General features: G+C 33.3%; 3 protein-coding genes and 1 non-coding gene across 4 annotated transcripts; 3 read left to right on the top strand and 1 right to left on the bottom strand.

Annotated features, from left to right (window-relative positions):
- Positions 1-326: 326 nt before the first annotated feature.
- On the top strand, positions 327-1,181 carry LOC112033795 (F-box protein SKIP22). Its single transcript, XM_065778120.1, is given in 3 exon segments — positions 327-585; positions 832-920; positions 923-1,181. Coding segments are annotated over 3 exon segments (498 nt in total). The 5' UTR covers positions 327-334; the 3' UTR covers positions 1,081-1,181.
- A 5,691-nt stretch (positions 1,182-6,872) lies between these two features.
- LOC112033739 (probable transcriptional regulator SLK2) lies at positions 6,873-14,237 on the top strand. The gene is made up of 7 exons (XM_065778110.1): positions 6,873-7,013; positions 7,689-8,992; positions 10,765-10,896; positions 11,210-11,258; positions 12,565-12,779; positions 12,873-12,941; positions 13,912-14,237. The coding sequence occupies exons 2-7, from the start codon at positions 8,036-8,038 to the stop codon at positions 14,014-14,016; spliced, it is 1,527 nt and encodes a 508-aa protein (XP_065634182.1). The 5' UTR covers positions 6,873-7,013; positions 7,689-8,035; the 3' UTR covers positions 14,017-14,237.
- On the top strand, positions 9,375-9,493 carry LOC112033973 (5S ribosomal RNA). The gene has a single exon (XR_002885315.1). It is a non-coding gene; the product is annotated as a 5S ribosomal RNA (ribosomal RNA).
- Positions 14,238-15,734: 1,497 nt separating the features above from the next.
- On the bottom strand, positions 15,735-17,670 carry LOC136061544 (probable transcriptional regulator SLK2). The gene is made up of 3 exons (XM_065778111.1): positions 17,572-17,670; positions 17,426-17,495; positions 15,735-16,931 (listed from the first exon to the last, which is right to left on the bottom strand). Exons 2-3 carry the CDS (start codon positions 17,472-17,474, stop codon positions 16,015-16,017), a joined length of 966 nt encoding a protein of 321 aa, XP_065634183.1. The 5' UTR covers positions 17,475-17,495; positions 17,572-17,670; the 3' UTR covers positions 15,735-16,014.
- Between the last annotated feature and the right edge of the window lie 2,908 nt (positions 17,671-20,578).

Here is a 20,578-nt window from a genome sequence, read left to right on the forward strand (position 1 = left end):
ACTTTGCTTACCCATAGTTTGAAAAGTATCACTTAACCCACCTATGGTATGTTTCGTTTGTTTTTCGTAACTCACCTCTATTAAAATCAGGGGTAAATATGTATTTTTGCTCAAATTTTATGTCTCTCTCCTCTCAAAACAAAAAATAGCACCAAAATGCAAGAGAAACAAGATCAAAATGGAGGGTCTTGTGAAAATTAATGTGGTTTACCTCTACAATAAGGGCATGATCCAGGTGCTTGCTGCCTCCCCAACTCCCTCTCTTTCTCATCACAAACAAACAAAAACCAACAAACACGCTCAATCTTGAATCTCTTTTTCCAAAATCCCAATCATGAAACTCAGACTTAGGTCCCTCGAATCCAAACAAAGCATAAAAATCAAACTCCCAAATCCCTCTTCTATGCTTCAACAACTCAAACAAACCCTCTCCCAGTCACTCTCCTCTTCCTCTTCCTCTTTTCTTCATTTCTCCCTAAACCGCAAAGACGTGCTCCACACGTCATCTCCTGAAGCCACTCTCCAATCCCTCAGCATTACCTCCAATGACCTTATCTTCTTCACCCATAACCCCACTGCCTTCTCTTCCTAATCCCAAATCCTAATCCCCAATTCCTCCTCCTCCTCGTTCGTACAGCAACTACCTCCAAACCCTAATTCCCCAAATTGAAACATGTCTGAAAAGGCTGAAATTACTCCCTCAGATTAAGATACCCTAAAGCATGAAATCTTAGATTCTGAGACTAATGTTGATATGGGTGATTTAACAACAGTGAATCTTCTTCAGCAAGACGACGAAGAAACCTTAGGAGGATAAATTTTTGGGTCTAGGTCTGGGTTTGGACCTTCTGGTGTTGAAACCATGGAACTGGATAATGGGTCTTCGGTTTTGTCTCGCAAGAAGTATTTTAAGCATTGTTTCTGAGGAGGGTATTGAAGGAAGAGTTGGGTGGTGGCGATGGTAGTGATCACAAGCTCATGGTGATTGTGATTCATGCGGTTCTTTTAGAGTCTGGTTTTGTCGGGTTCGATTATGTTTTAGGTATGCGGGTTGATGTGTTTCATCTCCCGGATGTCTAGCCTTTAAAAGCTTTCTGTTTGTTTGTGATGAGGAAGAGAGGGAGTTGGGAAGGCAACAATCACCTGGATTATGCCCTTATTGTAGAGGTAAAGTGCAAGCTATGGATGTTGAGAGGCAGTGGAACTTCTGTTTTCTGCCCATTTGGTTCAAGATCAAGAGGAAGTATTTTTGTACTTTGTGTTCCAGGTGCTTGGAATTGTATTACTAGTTCTTCTTCTTCTTCAACTACCTGTTCCACAAAACCCTCCCTCTTGATCTTGTTTCTCTTGCATTTTGATGCTATTTTTTGTTTTGGGAGGAGAGACATAAAATTTGAGCAAAAATACCTATTTACCCTTGATTTTAACATATGTGGATTACGGAAAACAAATGAAACATATCACAGGTGGGTTAAATGATACTTTTAAAACTACGGGTAGACAAAGTGATTTTCGCCCAAACCATAGGTGGGTTATATGTAATTACCCCTACAATTTACATGGTATCAAATTATAATAATAAAAAATTGAAATTTTTTTTTTTGTTTTTTTGGTGGGAAAAAATTGAAAAGTTAGGTAGTCATGTCAAGTAATTATATTCGAACTCTTATTAATTATTTAGTCATTTTAAGTAACCAATAATAGCAGAGATCCATCCTAACAATTAGACTATTATCATGTCTTCGTAAAAATAAATCTTTATAAGACTCATCCGTATTTTTAAATTGATAAACTTGACTTCTTCTTCTGATAAAAAAATTGACTCCTTCTTTATTTTAGATTTACATTACTCAAAGGAAAAAAATCGCGTGCCCTATTCCATTTTGTACCTAGAGCTGGTATTTATTTAGGTTGGGTAGATATAATGATAAACAAACTAGGCAACATATGATTCACATATATTCAATTCCATTTCCCAAAAAAAAAAAAAAAAAATCATCAACAAGATTAAAGTAGCAAAGTTATGTATAGTTCTTAGATTTCATAAAAAAAAGAAAGAAAAAAGTATAGTTCTTAGATGCATTAGCTTAGGGGGATTTGGTAGGAGAAATTATATAGTCCTCTGGTGGATCACATTAATTATCCACTATTCTACTAAAAGATTTCTACTTGTTTAAAATTGTTGAGTTAGTAATCAGTTTCTATTTATAAAAAAAAAAAAAAATTATAACTCATCAATTTTAAATAGGGGCGAGTCTTTTAGTGGAATGGTGGACTACGTCACTTATCCACCATGTGGACCTTATAATTTCTCGTTTGGTAGAGGTGTTTAAATGATGGTTTTCAATGTTTAAACACTCTTATACGTATTTTCACAACACTTTTTAACCCACATGTATTTCCACAACACTTAAACAACATTATTAGAAATCTCTAACTAAATAGACCCTAAGGTTCTTTAATTAAATTCAAATTCATAGTCCATTCTCAATAAAAAAAAAAAAAAATCAAATTCATAGCTGTATTGAATTTAATTGTTCTAAAAAAACATTTTTTGTATTTTATTAGTCAATATAACCATATGTTAAAATTTAAATGGGAAACTTTGTCAACTACACGTAAGAAATTGTATCTAAATCTTAAATTAAATTATAAAGAAACGTGATGTCTATAACATTTTCATAACAAATAGTTGTTATAGGTAGGCAAACAAGTAATTTAAATGGTGAATCCAAATTAGAACAAATAACAATTTACTACTTATGATTTGTTGTAAAAATATTGTGAAAATGTTATAGTCGTAACATTTCTCTAATTCATAATTATTTGTGATAATCAATAAGATATATATATATATATATATATTTTAGGGTTGTGGTAGGAAAAGAGGAGGAAGTATGGACCACAGTTTTTTTTTAACGTTGAGAGACGTGTTTGACTTGTCCTTTCAAGACTCAAGGGCGGCTCTACAGCCAGCCCAGGGGGTTCAAATGAACCCCCTGGTTTGGCCCCAAAAAAAAAAAAAAAATATATATATATATATATTTTGACCTTAAAATATAATTTTGAACACCCTGAACCTAAATTTTGTTTAAACCCAATTGATATAAACTTGAAATATGATCATATTAGTGCTATTTTCACAATGTTTTTACAATAAAGGTTAAGTGATAATTTGTAATTTACTTTTTATCTAAACCCATAATTGACATCATTTTTTTTACACACCTTTAACAACTTGTCATCTAGATTTTATTGGATAAATGTTTTGTCAGTAGCACTACTCTTAAAATTGCTCATTTGTTAAAAAATAAATAAACCTTCTCTCTGAACTCTGGCTTACTTTATTGTTGATGGTAGAATGAAACTGTTTTTTTCTGCACTTTACTTCTTCATCAACAAAAAATTACACCACTTGTACAACTAACTAATTTGTATTTACATCTATGATTCTTTTTTCATTCTCTCTTTCTCCCTTCTATATTTTCTTTCTATCTAATCAAGTAGTTTGATAAGTGTTCTATAGTTTTTCGAGTCCAAAAAATTTTTTAATGCTTACTCCAATTCCAAGAGAATGACCACATGTGTGGTTAAAAATCCATACACTTCAAAAGCAAAATCTTATATAAGTTACTATTTATTTTTCTTAGTTTAACGTTTACTCTCAGGCCTACTCTTAAGTGTGTTACTATTCTTTTTTATCATATATTTTTATTTAATTGATATTACATATGATTATAATAAATTATTATTAATTTGACAAATATTATGATTAGTTATTTATTTATATGCATTCTATTATTGTTTTCTTACCGATATTTAAACTATTAATAATTTTTTTAGACTATTTTACAATATAGTTGTATCGTATACTATTTAGAATACTGTGTTAGATTATTGTACGTAATATGACAATTGTATATACAAAATACAAATAAATAAATAAATAATCATTTTATTTTTTACTCCCCACAACAAAATCCTAGCTCAAAACACTATTGACCCCCCTAAAAGCAAATCCTGGAGCCGCGACAAGACTCATCCCCTTCTTGCGTGTGTGTATATATTTATATATATATATATATATGTACACTCAAATTATTTATAATATATAATTTAATTTATTTATATTGGTCTTATTTATAATTTATTTTTGTACGTATTTTATATTTACTAATATGTGATTCATGCAAATGCATAGATGCATATAAAATTAAGCAAAATTTTTATTATAAAATAAATAATTAGTCAATTTTTTTTTAAAAGTAAACATAATTAGTTACATATTAAAATTCTTACCTAAATTTAATACTACTTATGATCATTTTTTTAAATAATTTTTAATAAGATAGAACATGTGGTGATTTTATTAATTATATGTGATTGTGTTTTTTTTTTAATTAAATTTTATAGTTCCTTAATATTAGATTTTTATTATTTTGCACTCATTAACTTACTTGGCTCAAAGATTAAAAAATTTAAGTGGATAATTATGGTGTGGTTTCCATATAAATTTAGACACATAACACAAAATTGGATTCTAATTTTAAATTTTAATTGAACTTTCTCTGAGTTTTATTTATTAATATATATATATATATATAGTAATATTTTAATACTCCTCTTTGAGCTTGAAGTGGAAAAGGCGAGAGTTTTTAAATTAGAATTTGTTTAGTGTTTGGTTACTTTAGCCTAATAAACTTCATTGATGAATTTTAATTGAATTAAATCAAGAAGTAATAATTTAGTACTCTTTGCATCTCTAAAATCCAAAATGGGAGGTAGATAAATCAAATCATAAACTACCATGCTATTAGTTAATTATGTTTCGAGGAACCAACATCGTTTACATAGTCAATGACCTTTTTTTTTTAGCGAGTTTCAATCTATAGTGTATGCTCATAATGAACGTTCTTTATCATCAAACCAAGACACCAATTGGCTTTTAGTGTAGGCGGGGATTTAATCCCAAATTTCTTATTCAACTATCGGAGATTTTACCAGTTGAGCTAACTAAAACTCACGTTAATTACTCTAATATATCATAATTAATTGTTTTTTTAAAATATATCTTTAAGACTCTAAATTATACTTGTTTTTCAATGTAAAATTTATTTTACAAAAAGATTAAATTTCTTAAAAAAAAAAAAAACTAAGCAATTTTCTCCTGTTTGGTTGCAATTCTCTGGAGACGGTTTTTTGTTATTTAACTCATATGGGAAATCAATAATAGTTTTTATAATTCCAAATAATATTAATGAAAAGCTTTAATTCATGAAATCATTCCCAAATGGAAAATTATTTTATATTTTGAGTATTTGCAATATTAAACAGAAAATAAGTCCCAAATTCGGAACATGCATAAAAACTGGAGTTGAGGAATAAAATATTATTTTAGAAAAGAGTAAAATAATTGATGATAAATTTATTTAAGATGATTTGTTGAGTATATGTGGCATTAAAAAAAAAAAAATCTTCATTTTATTTGGATTATTTTTAGTTGATCACATAAAACATTTTTAACTTACTTGCATTTTACATGGCATCAAATAATAATAAAAATTTGAAAGAGTCCGAATTTGGTAAGGATGAGGTGTAAAACTCATATTTTACACATTTTAATAAGAGATTGCCTTATCAGCATTCTACTTTAAATTTAATACTTCCTACTACACCTAATAACATTTGAATAAACTCTTAAACTGGTTGAATTTATATATAGGTATTATAATTGATTAGATGTGGTTGTACTTATTCTTAAATATGTGATAAGATAATATGACATATTAGAATTTGAGAGGTAAAACATAGGTTTTACATTATATTCTTATAGAATTTAATTTCAAATTGAAATGTTAGGTACTCATGTTTGCCCCAAGTAATTAACTAATTATATTCTCACCAAATGGGTAAACTCTTATTAATTATTTAGTAATTTTAAGTAACCAATAATAGCATAGACCCATCCTAACAATTAAACTATTACCATATCTTCATAAAAAAAAAAAAAAAAAAACCTTAACATCCTTATTTTTAAATTGATAAATTTGACTTCTTCCTCTTCTTTATTTATAAAAAATTTGACTTCTTCTTTATTTTAGATTTACATAACTCAAAGGAAAGAACATGTGCCCCCATCCAATTTTGTACAGTACTGGTCATTATTTAGGTTAGGTAGATAAAGTGATAAAAAAAATCAAGGCAACATATGATTCCTATATATTTAATTCCATTGCCAAAAAACAAATATATATAAATAAATACAAAATCCAAATTGAAGAATAGATTGGGTGTAAATGTAAAAGTGTTTGACTGTTATACATTGACAGAAACCCACACGAGGACTTGTTTCTATTGTACGTTGATTTCACACGTGGCAATCAGACGGTCTGTCTCTATCCATTAAAACCTAGAGCTCCGAAACCCTACACACAAATATTTTTAACAAACAGTACACTTTCCAATCCCGCCAATAAAATTTTGCCACGTCAGAAGATTTGTACTTTATTTCTTACGCTACCCCTAAAATTAAACGTAAAATACCAAAATTACCCTTGTATGGTGACGTGGCGGATTTGTTTTAGCGGTGTAGCTTATAATATCTCAAAAGGACTACAGGCTCAGGCTCAATGTAGAGCTATTTTGATCTAACGATAGTAAAACAAAAGGCGACCAATGATATCGCGCCACGTAACATGCGAACTCGCTTGCGACCGCGAGATCAAAGCGCCGACTACGTTTACCTATCGAACCAACGACACGTGTCCCAGGTAAACCGGGAGTAGCCGGTGACATAGGGCTAGGTACCAGTGCAGCCGGTAACCTCTAGCTCCTGCGATTCCCGCTAGGTATATAAACAGCCTCATGGTACTCTTTTTTTTTCTCTCTCTTTCTTCTCTTTGTCTTAGCGATTTCACCGTTTCTAAATCTTAAGCTTTGAAAAAACCCCAAAAAGAAAAAAAAAGAAAAGCGAAACGTTTCGCCTTTTCAGCTCTCAGCTCGCGTTTCTGAAGGTCAGTACCAGCTCTTCTTCATTTTAATTATCTGAATTCGTAGTAATAATTTGATTTAATTTTAATTTTTTTTTCATGTTCATTTTGTTCTGATCGATCTCTGAAGCTATAAAAAGCATATTTATTTATTTTCAGAACTTTTTTTTTCCCTTTTTGTAAATGCTTTTATCATTTTTGGTCTTGATCTTCTAGTTTAACTTGCTAATGGGTGTTTGATTAAGTTCAGTATTTGTGTTTTTTTTTTTTTAGTGAGCTTTTAGTGTTAAAATTTTGTGCAATTTCTTATTCGATTTGAGAGGTTTAGGTGTGTTGGATCGCAGTTTATGAGAGTTCAAAATGAGAAAATTTGGGCTAAATTTGATCAATAGTTTAGTTTTGAGTTTAATTTTAAGGTTGTCCAATTTGATTGTGTTAAATGTGTAAAAGATTTTTGGATGGTATAGGTTAAAGACACTGTTTTTGGTAGCTAAGTTAAAGATTAGGGTTTTTTTTAGTTAGCAAGGGCTAGTTTGAGAGTGATTTGATGTTTTTTAGGACTGTAACTAAACTGGGTAAAGCAGTTTGTAAGCTTTTGTGTTGGGTTTCTATTTAAAGCTAGGGTTTTTCTTCGTCTTCTTCTTCTTTTTCTTGTTCTTCTTCTATAGCTAATGTTGCTGTTTGGTTTGTTTATTTTAGATCCCCATGACAAATTGTTGAAAGCTCAAACAGAGTAAAACTTTGCGTGCAGTTTGGGACGCACTAGAGCTTGTAGGTTTTGTCAAAAAAGAAAAAAAAAACATAGTGATTTGAGACACAAGTGATCAAAATTGTGTTTATCTTTGGTTGGTGAAGTGGGAATATACTGTTATTTAACTTCCCATGCTGTATTTGTGGAGATATTTTGGGGATTTTTTTGATATGGGTTTTGTTTCTGGATCATATTAAGTGGGTTGAGTATATTTGTTTTTGTACATATAAAACCCTAGTTAGGTCTGGCTCTGGAGAGCTACTTAGACTCCAGCCACCAAGGGGCGGTGCCCCCCATGGCACCTTCTCGGGTGGCTGGAGGGTTAACCCAATCTTCCTCAAGTTCCGGAATATTCTTCCAGGGAGACGGGCAGTCCCAGGCTGTAGTTAACTCTCACCTGAGCTCATCTTTTGGGAACTCTTCTAATTCAATTCCGGGAACTGGGCGTTCAAATTTGGGTCCGGTTTCGGGTGATATGAACAATGCTGCATTGAACAGTGTGGGAAACTCGGGACCAAGTGTTGGGGCAAGTTCCTTGGTCACAGATGCAAACTCTGCACTTTCAGGAGGTCCCCATTTGCAAAGAAGTGCAAGCATCAATACGGAGTCTTACTTACGTTTGCCAGCGTCACCTATGTCATTCTCTTCCAATAATATCAGTATTTCAGGCTCATCAGTTATGGATGGGTCTTCTGTAGTGCAGCAAAATTCTCATCAAGACCAGAATGCGCATGTGCAGCAGCCACAGGGGGCTTCAAGTGCTACATCATTACCTACATCACAAACTGGCCCAGCCTCACTTCCCATGGGTGCACGAGTTGGAACTTTCATTCAGGATCCAAATAACTTAGCCCATGTGCAGAAGAAACCCCGGTTGGATATCAAGCAGGAAGATATCTTGCATCAGCATATGTTACAACATTATCTGTCGCAGAGACAAGACCCCACGCAATTCCAAGGTCGTAGCCCGCAGATACAAGTGTTGCTTCAGCAGCAGCAGCAGCAGAGACTACGTCAACAGCAACAGCAACAGATTTTGCAGTCTATGCCACAGTTGCAGAGAGCCCACATGCAGCAGCAGCAACAACAGCAACAGCAACAGCAACAACAACAGCAACAGCAGCAGATGCAGCTGAGGCAGCAACTGCAACAGCAGGCAATGATGCCAGTCTCAACCATGAAGCGTCCCGAGAGTGGTGTATGTGCTCGACGGTTGATGCAATACCTATATCATCAGAGGCAACGGCCACATGTGAGTAGTTGCTTTTATGTACTTTATCTGGTAAACCTAGGAAGCAAGGATACTTCAACTTAGTTGCTGGAATTGTATTTAGAATGTTTCTGATATGATGGCATGTGTTTCATATATGCATCTATAAGGCAGTTGATTGTTTGCATACGTATGGTAGGACTTTGTTGACAAGGCATGAGCTTAAATGTAAAACGCAAGATCTTGTGTAATAGAAAGTTAGAAACTTTAAAGATTCCAAAATTCTATGATTATCAAATATAGATCATGTGTTCTTCTTGTTATTTATAACTTCTAAATTTATTTCATTATTTATACATATTTTATATCTTTCACTTATCAAAAACATTCTATGCCTCTTGATATTTGTTATTTAATATATATTGGGTGTGATCATACCAACACTAATGTGCTGGATCCCATAAGAACTCCGCAATTAAGCGTGTTTGGGTGAGAGTAGTACTAGGATGGGTGACCTCCTAGGAAGTCCTCGTGTTGCACCCCTTTCCTTTTCTTCGCATTTTTTTTTACCTATCAAAAAAAATTATATATTTATAAAATTTTTGGTTTGTTATTTATTGGTTAAACTAACAACTAGCATAATATATGTTTAAAAGTTTTTGTTGTATATTAATTATTTTATATCTCTGCCATACAAACAATAATAACCAAGTCTTCATCCCATAACTTTGAGGCGGGCAATGGATCCTCAATAGACTAATCAAGTTTGGCCACATGTATTCTTTTCATTCATTTTATCCTATCCAAAATCATATGCTCTATCACCTCCTTAATTGACATGTCATTTCTTACTAATACTACTACTACTACTAATAATAATGTGACTTTAGGTCTTCCTCTACTTATTTTGTTCACTTAACTCAATTCACTTTTCGTCATTGGTGCATTAATCACTCTCCTCTCATCTTTTTCATCAATAGGGGGCCATCCCTATCTTTAAGTGAATTTCTTTATTTTGAATCGAATCTTTTCTTACATTTCCACTTTTCCATCTTAGCATTCTAATTTTAACTACACGTTTAATTTACATGTTGCTTCTTAATAGCCCAACTTTTAGCACCATAGAGCATGGTTAGTATTATAGCAGTCATAAAAGTTTCCCCCTTTTAGCTTTATATGCATTTTAGGATCACACAATACTCTTAATGCATTCTCCACTTAATCCACCTGGCTTTTATTGTACAATTCACATCATCTTCAATCTCGGCCCATCCTTATGAATTATTGATTCAAGATGTTGAAAGCTTTCACTCTTTTTTTATCTCTTGATCATTTAGTCTTACAACTCATTCATGTTTGTTTCTACTTTTACTGAACTTGCATTCTATGTACTCAATTTTAGTCCAAATTTGAAAGCCTTTAGATTCTAAGTCAGCTCTCCAATTTCTAATTTTACATTCATGCTTTCATTCGTTCAAATTATATAATCTGCAAAAAAGCATACCCAAAGAGACTTCATCTAGAATCAATCTAGTGAGCCCATCCATAATACTAACTTTTCAAGAGTTGATGTATTGCCGGGTCCGTATCATGTCATATTCAAAAAGTATCCATATCTGTGATTCATGGTGTAAAACATTTTTCCTGCTGTGTATCTTCTGCAATATTCATCTCTTTTATAAGGAATTTCTATTTATTCATGACTGAGTTTTTTAAAAACATGTTGACTTCTTTTGTTAGTGTATGTACTAATGAAGTTCAAATGAGTTTTTGTTGTCACCTTTTTTCATTTAATATTTTTGCTCTTTTCACAGGACAATACTATTGTGTACTGGAGGAAGTTTGTGGCAGAGTATTACTCTCCTCGTGCAAAGAAAAGATGGTGCTTATCATTGTATGATAATGTTGGGCATCATGCACTTGGTGTTTTCCCCCAGGCAGCTATGGTAATTTTTTTTTTATCCTGGTGATCTTTTCTTTCTATTTTAAAAAATTAATGAAAAAGCTTATACCATAGAATTTAAACTGGCCTAATGTAAAGTTTATCCTATAGTGGATGCTAACTATTTTCCTTCCATTCATTGCATGACTTAATTCTTATATGATCATCAATGACCTCGTATCATGTATAGAAATTACAGATTCATTATCTTCAGTAATTTCATGTACTATCTAACTTATTTAGTGGTTGTATTCTCTTCACTTCATGAATTACATGATCATGATTGTCACTTCTAATTTTTTTTTTTGCCTTTCCAGGATGCATGGCAGTGTGATATTTGTGGTTCTAAATCTGGAAGGGGATTTGGTAAGAACATTAGGATTACGTCGTAAAATACCTTTATTGGAAGACTTTCTGTTATATTGTGATTATGCTATTTTGATTTTTTCTGAATTGTTTTTATTTTTTATATAATTGGGTAATCCTTTTCTGGAGTTAATTTTGGTTGGTATTATAATGAGGGCTTGAAATGTTCTTAATGAAAATTGGAGTTGGAATTTGTTTATCTTGATAAAAGTTCAAATAAGCCTCAGTATCATATTGCAAAAGTTTGTGGAAGTACAAGGAAATTACACATGTATAATGGAAGTTTAGAAAAAATTCAAGATACATTATTACAGTTTTAGGATTATCTTGCAAGGAGTATGCATGGTAGAGGACAATTGAATACTCTTAAATTGATTTAGATTTGCAATATGAAAGATCAAAGAAGCCTTGGTTGGAAGTATAAAGAAAGTTCAAATATAAAGGGGAAGTTATTGATACGTTTTACAATTTTAGGAATTATTTCCTAGGAGAAATCATGATGAATAACACTTGTTGAAGAGCAAGGATTATCCATATATTAACTAACAAATTGTCCATAAAAAATGATGAGTAGCATGGTCATATTATCACCAACAGGACAATGAAGCATTAGATATCACAAAGAAAATTTGCATAGTGAGCCCACACTGCTAATCTGTTTAGCTTGTGATACGTTAGAATTATGTTTGTCATAAAGAAGGCCTTGAACAATATTTTCCCTTCCACATGTGGTTATATACTTAGTGTCTGGTTTATCCTCTTTCTCATTTTCTTTTTCAATTGGCCCCTCATTGTTCTTCTAAAATTCATGTTCATATGCTGCTTAGTGGTTGGGCCTTGGTGTGATGGTGAAGTGGCTTCCACCAAAAGCAATAGATCGTAGGTTTGAGTTTGGGAATCAACCTCTCCAAAAGAAATTTTTTTTTTTTTTTTTTGGGGGGGGAGAAGGCTGCTTATCATGACCTCTCTTATACTCTGCAAAAGTGGGGGGTTTGTGCACTAGGAACTTCCTTTATACTGCTTAGGTGTAGCCTAATTTTGCATATTAGAGCTTAAAGTTAACAGTGTTCTAATGTAAAAATAACTTAAAGTTAACCTTCAGTAACTAAGACGGGACATAAGTGGATTCCACGTTTAAAATTCTATCCAGTAATTAATTCAACTGATCTTATTAGTCTCACACAGATGCCTAGGGCTTCAATATAACTTCACCTTTAAGGGTAAAGTTGCTTGAAATGTTTGCACAATAGTGTATTATCCTTTGAGGATTTCTGATCAGATCTAAGCAATAATTCTCTTTTTGCAGAGGCAACTTTTGAAGTACTTCCTCGACTTAATGAGATCAAATTTGGCAGTGGAGTCATTGATGAACTTCTGTTTTTGGACTTGCCACGGGAATGTAGATTTCCTTCTGGAGTAATGATGTTAGAATATGGCAAAGCAGTCCAAGAGAGTGTCTATGAGCAACTTCGTGTTGTTCGTGAGGGTCAGCTTCGTATCATATTCAGCCAAGACCTGAAGGTTAGTTAAGATGTTAATCTCATGTTTAGTTGTTTGGCAGTCTCTATAGTCTGTATTTGCAAATTACCTGCTCACATTGTTTTGCTTTTGCAGATATTGTCTTGGGAATTTTGTGCAAGGCGACATGAAGAACTTCTTCCTCGTAGGTTGGTTGCACCACAGGTATTATATTGCCTACCCTATTAACTCTTGCTTTATTTTGGTTTGATGTAATGATTTTGTCAGCTAGTGCATGTACGAGTTGGGAATATAATCTTGATAGTGCTACTACTATGCGTTCATTGTGATATAATTGGGAGCTGTTTTAAAAAAAATAAAGATTTTTTAAGAACATATGCAAGAGATGATTTGGGATATTTGTTTCAAGAAACCACTGCAAATGTGCTACAGGAAAAATTTGAAAGAACATCAGGGAAAATTTTCAAAGCTCAATTATATGACTTTAGGACTAAATACTAAGTTTATCAACTGCTAAGGAATTGCCTAACAAAAACATTCATATAAGAAATTAATGTTTCCAAACAAGTATCATTAGCTGAAAGAATATGTGAGAAATAGATATGGGATTCCTTTTTGTTCATTGTTGTTAAGAAAAGGTTTTAGTTTTTCCCAAAGATGGGGTTTGCTGGAAAGCTGGCTCTGAAAAGAGATGTACCAATGTCTAATGTAGTTGGTGAAAATATTAGCTCTAGTCATGTTGTACATCTCTGTTCGTTATAATCCCAAACTTCATTCCTACAAAATGTTGGTTGGTATGTGAAACTGAAATCTGGAAAATCATATACCCTTGCCTCCTTAAAGCCCTTTGTTAAAATTTAGTTTTATTAAAGGAGGCTCAGACCTGAAATATATATATATATATATATATATATATATATTTTAAGTGCTCAGTCCTGAAATATACTTATTTTGATTAATAATTTCGTAATATATAGGTGTATAATTCTAGTTTTGATTCTTTTTCTAATGCACTGATTTTTAGATTGTCATTCAGTTCCCAGCATTAAGTATTCCTAGCGTGTATAATTATATATACTCTTGGTTCATGAATTAAATTTATTTAGATTACTTGGATTCAATGAGGATGCTAAATATGAACATTTTAAACATACTTATCACACTTATATTGCAGGTGAACCAGTTTGTTCAGGTTGCACAGAAATGCCAGAGCACTATTGCTGAAAGTGGATCTGATGGGGTTTCTCAGCAGGATCTTCAAACAAACAGCAATATGTGAGTAAATGAAGCTATAAGATCACCTCAGGGGTTTGATATTGTTTCTTCAATCCATTTTAGCTGAAGCTTTTTTCTTCAAATGTATAGTTTGCTTCAATTTTTGGCATTAGTAAGCCCGTGCTGGGGTTACTCATTTGGTTTGCCTCATGGGAACACCCTCCATGAAGTCTCGAATTTGAGTCCTGGGATTACCTGATACACGGTCCTTGTGGGTGGGGTCATGTATTTGGGGTTTGCTCAACCGCCGCCGGGGGGGGGGGGGGGGGGATAATACACCTAGGACCTATGGCTTGTACGGACCACCTAGATCCCACGAATAAAGAAATTTCAATTAATATGAATTTCATATTTTTGTTTGTTTTTACTCTTACAAGACAAAGAATGTGATCATGTTCTAGCTCATCTTGTTCTTTCCCATTTGATTGATAATTGCAGGGTTCTTCTCGACAGGATTCCTCAAACGAGTTTGAAGCATTGCTTACGAGAGGCTAACAAATGTGCTGATGCTTTGACAAGAAGATGAGTGAAATTACTACCAAAATTAATGATTTGTTTAGATAGAGAGGGGAAATAGGGAATAGAGTAAAAGTTGGCTGAAACTAGGTTAATTTCTAACCAACTCTACTATATCATCCTCTACTCCCCCTTTCTCCCACTCGTTCCAAACAAACCATAAGTTCTTTTCTATTTTGCTCCTTTTGATGCATAAATGCTACTAAACCTGGACGTTAAAAATTTCGTTTCTAAACATGGACGCTATTGCTTTAGCAATGCTACTGTTCTTTCCTTGCAATAATATTTCCTTCACTACGAAAAAGATAAAGTGATATCTAGACCAACATAAATTTATATGTGAAAATATTTATTAGCATTTATTTTGACATAATAAGATATTATTTGCTTCTTTATATTTTTTTAATACTACCTACGAACTACGAAGTGCTACGACTATAACAATTTCATAACAAATCATAAATAATTAATTGTTATTGGTACTAATTTGATCCTACTATTGAAATTACTTTTTTACCCACTAATAACATCCTATAACAACTTACTACATAAAATTTATCATGAATTTATATGAATATTACAGATATGAGGTGGTATCGGCTGTATATGAGGAGACACTCAAAAAGTATGTGAGTCCAATCAGTGTGGGGCCACTTGCTGTAGGAGGCTACCTGTAGAGAGCTGAAACACAAGATATTTTTTACGCTGCCACTAAATATGTTGTGTATGCATGTTCCCTTCCCTTGGCAATCAGTTGAGATAAAAGACAAAGCCAAGCAGCATTTCAACAACAAATCAACTCTAATCAGACGATGGTGGCTCACTATAAACTACTCTAGCCTTTACTTTGCATAGAACTGCAGCAAAAGCACACTCATAAAGCCAGCGCAGTAATAGGCAGCCTTGTAACCTTTGCTAAGCTACCTGAACAATTAACATGGTAGTCAAAGCATCCAGAGGCACCAGGACATGAGAGTTAAGCCATTACCAACAAACATCATATCGTTTCATGCCGACTCCAATTCGACCCTGGCCAATATTTTTAAGCATCCACAGGGCAATTTGACAAGCAAACCAATGTTTTTCAGAATCATTTGGCTAACATGCAGTCAAATTCAAAATAATTCAGCTCGATAATTTGACAAGACAATCAATAATTTGCTTTCAGGAAGGGGCAGACCTAATTAATCGATGAGTAAACTCAGGTAAGAAACAAGTAAACATCATATTAATACGAAACTGTCCTTAGTTTTTGTCTATTAGATTACACTTGCAAGACTTGGAGACAGAAATCCATCGAAAGAGATGTCTAAATACCTACTGAGTACAAGTGCGTGATGTCACAACAAATTCCATAATTAATAGGGGAAAAAAAAAAAAAAAAAAAGTAACAAGAAACCGAGCTATTGCGAATATCCTGTACAAAGATATATGGAGGACACATACCCAACAGAACTGAACAATTGATTGGACCAAATTATGTTAGTCATGCCTTCCAGCCATAACCCATATTATCATCGAAGTCGCTATTTAAAAATCCGTTTTCCGTGAAGTCGTGGGCTATATCCGGAACTACTATATCATCCTGCAATTGAAGATTCTGTGGCAGATCTGGAGATCTCTGGTTGAATCCGTTATTGCCACCAGCTGCAGAGTCACTATTTGAAGCAGCTTTGAAACTGTTACTCCGGCTTGGAGTAGGCCCGGGCCCATTACTTCCCGATGCATTAGCTGGAGATGCAGCTGCTGCTGCTGTATTGTTGCTTCCAAACCCCGCTCCATTCCTTGCCACACTCCCATTTGCATTTTGACCAGAAAGAGATTGCTGTTGCATCCCTCCCCCACTGTTATTAGACATCTGCAGCAGTTGTTGGAACATTTGTTGTTGTTGTAAGGCCTGATTGCCTTGGGAGCTCTGTGGATGGTTTTGTTGGAGCAAGTTATTGGCACTCAGTGAGCGCTGCTGCAGTTGCTGTGGCTGTTGGGGAGGTAAATGAGGACTTGAATAGCCACTAGTTGGTAAATTCTGCATGGATCCTGGTATTAAAGCAGCTGCCCCTTGGAAATTTGAAGATGGACTCTGATTAGAATTATTGAAGGAAGACGAAGCCTCCTGTTGGAGTGAGTTAGGATTTGAATTCATAGAGTTCTGCCTCATAAGCATATTTTGGTAACTGGTCAGTGCCAGAGCAGCTTGTGCTGGACCATTTAAAGCTCCTCGACCAGCCATGTTATGATTGTTGCTTATTTGGTTATTGAGTCCAGGATGCATTGCCATTAGCTTATTGATAGAGTTCCGATCAGTTGGAAGACCTGGAACATTAGCTAGTTGCTCCATCTCCTGCATCTTTTGCATCTGGAGCTTGGCCGTAGAGGAATGTCGAGGATAGTTTTTCAAGCCCTCTGTAAATAAGTATTATAAGACAGAAAGGAGATATAGTAAAAAATAAATAAATAAATAAAAACTTTTTTTTGGGGGAGGGGGGGGGTTGTTCAGGGAGCAAGAACTGAGGTATAGTACAAGACTATATAAGTAGAAGAGGATACAGACTCGACACATTTTGTTCAAATATACAAATCAAATTCAAGAATTGCACTGGCTTAGGTCTTATAAAGTTCAAGATCATCAAAGTAGCAAAAATAAGAGTTCAAGATCATAATTTTATCCAGTGTATGAAAATGAATAGGACTCAGATCAAGCTTGCAGCTCAGCAGTCAGCACACAGAAAAGTTTGTATATAAATATCAACATTTGTTTAAGGAGCTCTCTAAGACAGTGCAAGTCAACAAAGTCTGAGCAAGTCAAAGATAAAACTCTCACAAATAGACGACTAGCAATGCAAGAAAATCAAATTACAAAAGTGAGAAGTAATAGCAAAGCCACAAAATGGAATTACCAATTGGCCCAATGGCTTGATCCCGGCAGAAAGTAATTAGATCTTTCATACTATTAACGACTTCAGAAATCTGTAAAAGAGTTAGAAAAGCAATTGACATATCAACTTTCACACTAGATTTCATCTCAGAAATAATAAATATATACCTGCAAACACCTCACATATCTTTTGGAAAACCCAAGTCATTCAATGACTGTAACTCCAAACTCTTTGCAAGCTGGCGCCCAGCTGTCAGTACCCTGAGGAAAAGCAATTGACGTATCAGTGCAACCTCACTGCATTCGGGGTAGAATTAATCCCTTTCAAACCAATAGAGAAGTAGCAGAAACTTTTTTATTCATTTTTATTTTTTTCGTTTCATAAGTCCTGACTAAACTCAACTCACAGCTGTAACATGCAGGATTAAATAGATGATGGTAATAAAATGGCACTTCATAGCAAGCAATCAAGTCAGCATGCCCTTAACACCCATAGCTCAATGAAATGTTGAAGACCAAAAAGCTTTTCAAAAGGCCCTCTGAGAGTTCACTTTCCAGGGTGGTGCCCCATCCTTAACAAGCATTATCAAAGCCTGTGAGCCATACACAAATCTTATGTCCCCAGAGCATTAGAGATATGAGATAATGTCACTCATCATTACAAGTTAGAAGAAAGCTAAATCATAACATGCACTTTCTTAACATCCATCTTAGTCAGAGGATGAGGGCAAGGACAAACATTTCCAAGTGTTCCACATGCACTTGCTTTCTTTAAATAACCACTAGCAAGCCTAAGATCAGCTAGGACTCCTACATACATTAATAATGCCACAATTTTTATTTTTATTTTTGATGATGAGGAACCTCTTCAAGGTAGGGCTGGTTCATGTACCCAACCACCACCCCCCCCCCCCCCCGGCGGCGGTNGGGCTCTAAAAACTAAAAAGTAAAAGCATGGTCCGTAGTGCATGACTAGGTAAATTGTTTATGGTCAAGAAAAAAAGGAATCTTTTTTTTCTTTGGACTTTTTTTTTTAATTATACCACAACACTATTTTTTTTTATTCTTTTAAAATAGCACAATTCTATTTCTAATATTTCAAATAACTGTAGAAAGAGATAAGATTGCGCATTTTATAATTTACCAAAAAAAAAATTCCCAAAAAAAATAAATTATCAAAAAGAATTTGAAGAATATATATAGAAATAGAATGTTTAGTGTTGCCTCTTAATCTCATCCCTTGAACTACAATCCTAGTGCGGTCACACTATATGTGTATAGGTATTGTGGGGGACAAGCCTCCTGCAATCCAATTGTCCTCTTTGGGAAGCCAAGCCCGTAAGATTTTGTTCTAAAGAGGTGGGAGCTGAACAGTTTTTGAGACTTGCTCTCAGTCCCACATTGCCTAAAGATGCGCCCCACTCATGCTTTATAAGCCCTTAGAGCGAGCATGAGTGTACCACTACTAGTGTAGTAGAGGCGTGCCCTTCAGGGTAACAAAACCATGCGGGTATCATGTGGTCGAAGCAAGTCTAAAAAACTGCCACCCTTGCCCCAAAGCTGAGCAGTTTTTGAGACTTGTGCTTTATAAGCCCTTGGAGCGAGCATGAGTGTACCACTACTACACCAAAAAAAAAAAGAGTCAAATGATGATTAATGATTCAAGCAATTTATTAGTTCATCCACAATAGTCCGGCTAAATAATCAAATCAAATTTTCATTTCAACCCTCCCTCCTCTCTCCTCCCCCACACAAAAAATAAAAATAAATAAAATAAATCACATGACCAAATCCATTAAGGCAATAGCTTAAGATTTCAGTCTTTGTTGTTAAAACACACTCAAAAACAACATACTTTGTATAAGGTTTTTTTTTTTAATAAAAAAAATACAATTCTATAAGAATGATATGGCTTTTAGTATGAAGCTATAAGTTACTTAAAAATTTCATGCAAATGTCAAAGAGTTTTTTTTTTTTTTTTTTTTTTTTTTCTAATGGGCAATGATTTATAAGTTTTAAAGTTTAAATTATCCTCAAATAGAATTTGTTGGAGTTTTCAATAAAAATGTCTAAAGTTCGAATCTCCCAACACAATTAAAATGTATCAAAACAAGTAAAAGAAAAAATGGACATCTACTTTTCAAATAAAGTAAAAAATGAGTTTAAATTTGTATTAACATTATGTCTATAATCATTTCACTTTATTTTAAATATTAAATTTTACTTATTCAGGATGATCAAGAGTTTTGTAACTTAATTAACACATCATGGTATTTCCAATTGATATATGTAGGTTATAAATTCTTCCTCCTCTATTGTAACTATCAAATTTATTAAACAAATAAAAAGTGTGTGTGTGTGTGTGTGTGTGTGTGTGTGTGTGAGTACAGCTAAAGCTTAGAGAAGATCAAATTATAATATAAATTGAATTTCAATTAGAGTCCAATTATGTGCTTTATGTCCCATTTAATTTTTAATTTTTGTGTCAAGTGAATTATTAAGTGTAAAAATCAAAAATTCTAAGTCCAATTAGATTCTAAATTGGATTTCAATTGAAATCCAATTTTGAACCACATGTCCAATTATGTGTCTTTTTTTTTTTTTCTTTTTTGGTTATAGGTGATTTAAAGTTGCGCAAAATATGAAGAGTCTAATTAATACAAATAAACCATTAAAAACCCAATAAAAAAAAAAAAGTAAAATCATTTGTATATCCACCAAAAAAAAAAAAAGTAAAACTTATGTATATATCTCTAACTTAAAAAATATGTAACTTTTACACTAGTTATAATTTGAACCCGTCTATGTATGCACAAGTTATAAACTAGTATATTTAATGTATTACATGACTTTAAGAATATATATATATATATATATATATACATGTAAATAGTTTTATAAATTGCCGTGTAATTATAGGTTTGATGGAAATGGATGACATAGTCAATATAAAGATGGAATCTAACTCTCTTTTTTTTTTTCTTTTTTTCTTTTGGAAACAAAAATGGAATTGAATTTGAATGACTAAAACGGAAATTTGAAATGTAAAGGGATAAAACATAAAAGTAAAGCGGCCCAAAACTTTTAAAGACTAAATATGTACTCTAGTAAATAAATAAAATTTATAAAAATTAAAAATTAAAAAAAATTATTAAAAAAAAAAAAAAAAAACCCT

This window comes from Quercus suber, unplaced genomic scaffold (genome assembly GCF_002906115.3).
Source record: "Quercus suber isolate HL8 unplaced genomic scaffold, Cork oak 2.0 scaffold_173, whole genome shotgun sequence".
Classification (NCBI taxonomy): Eukaryota; Viridiplantae; Streptophyta; class Magnoliopsida; order Fagales; family Fagaceae; genus Quercus; species Quercus suber.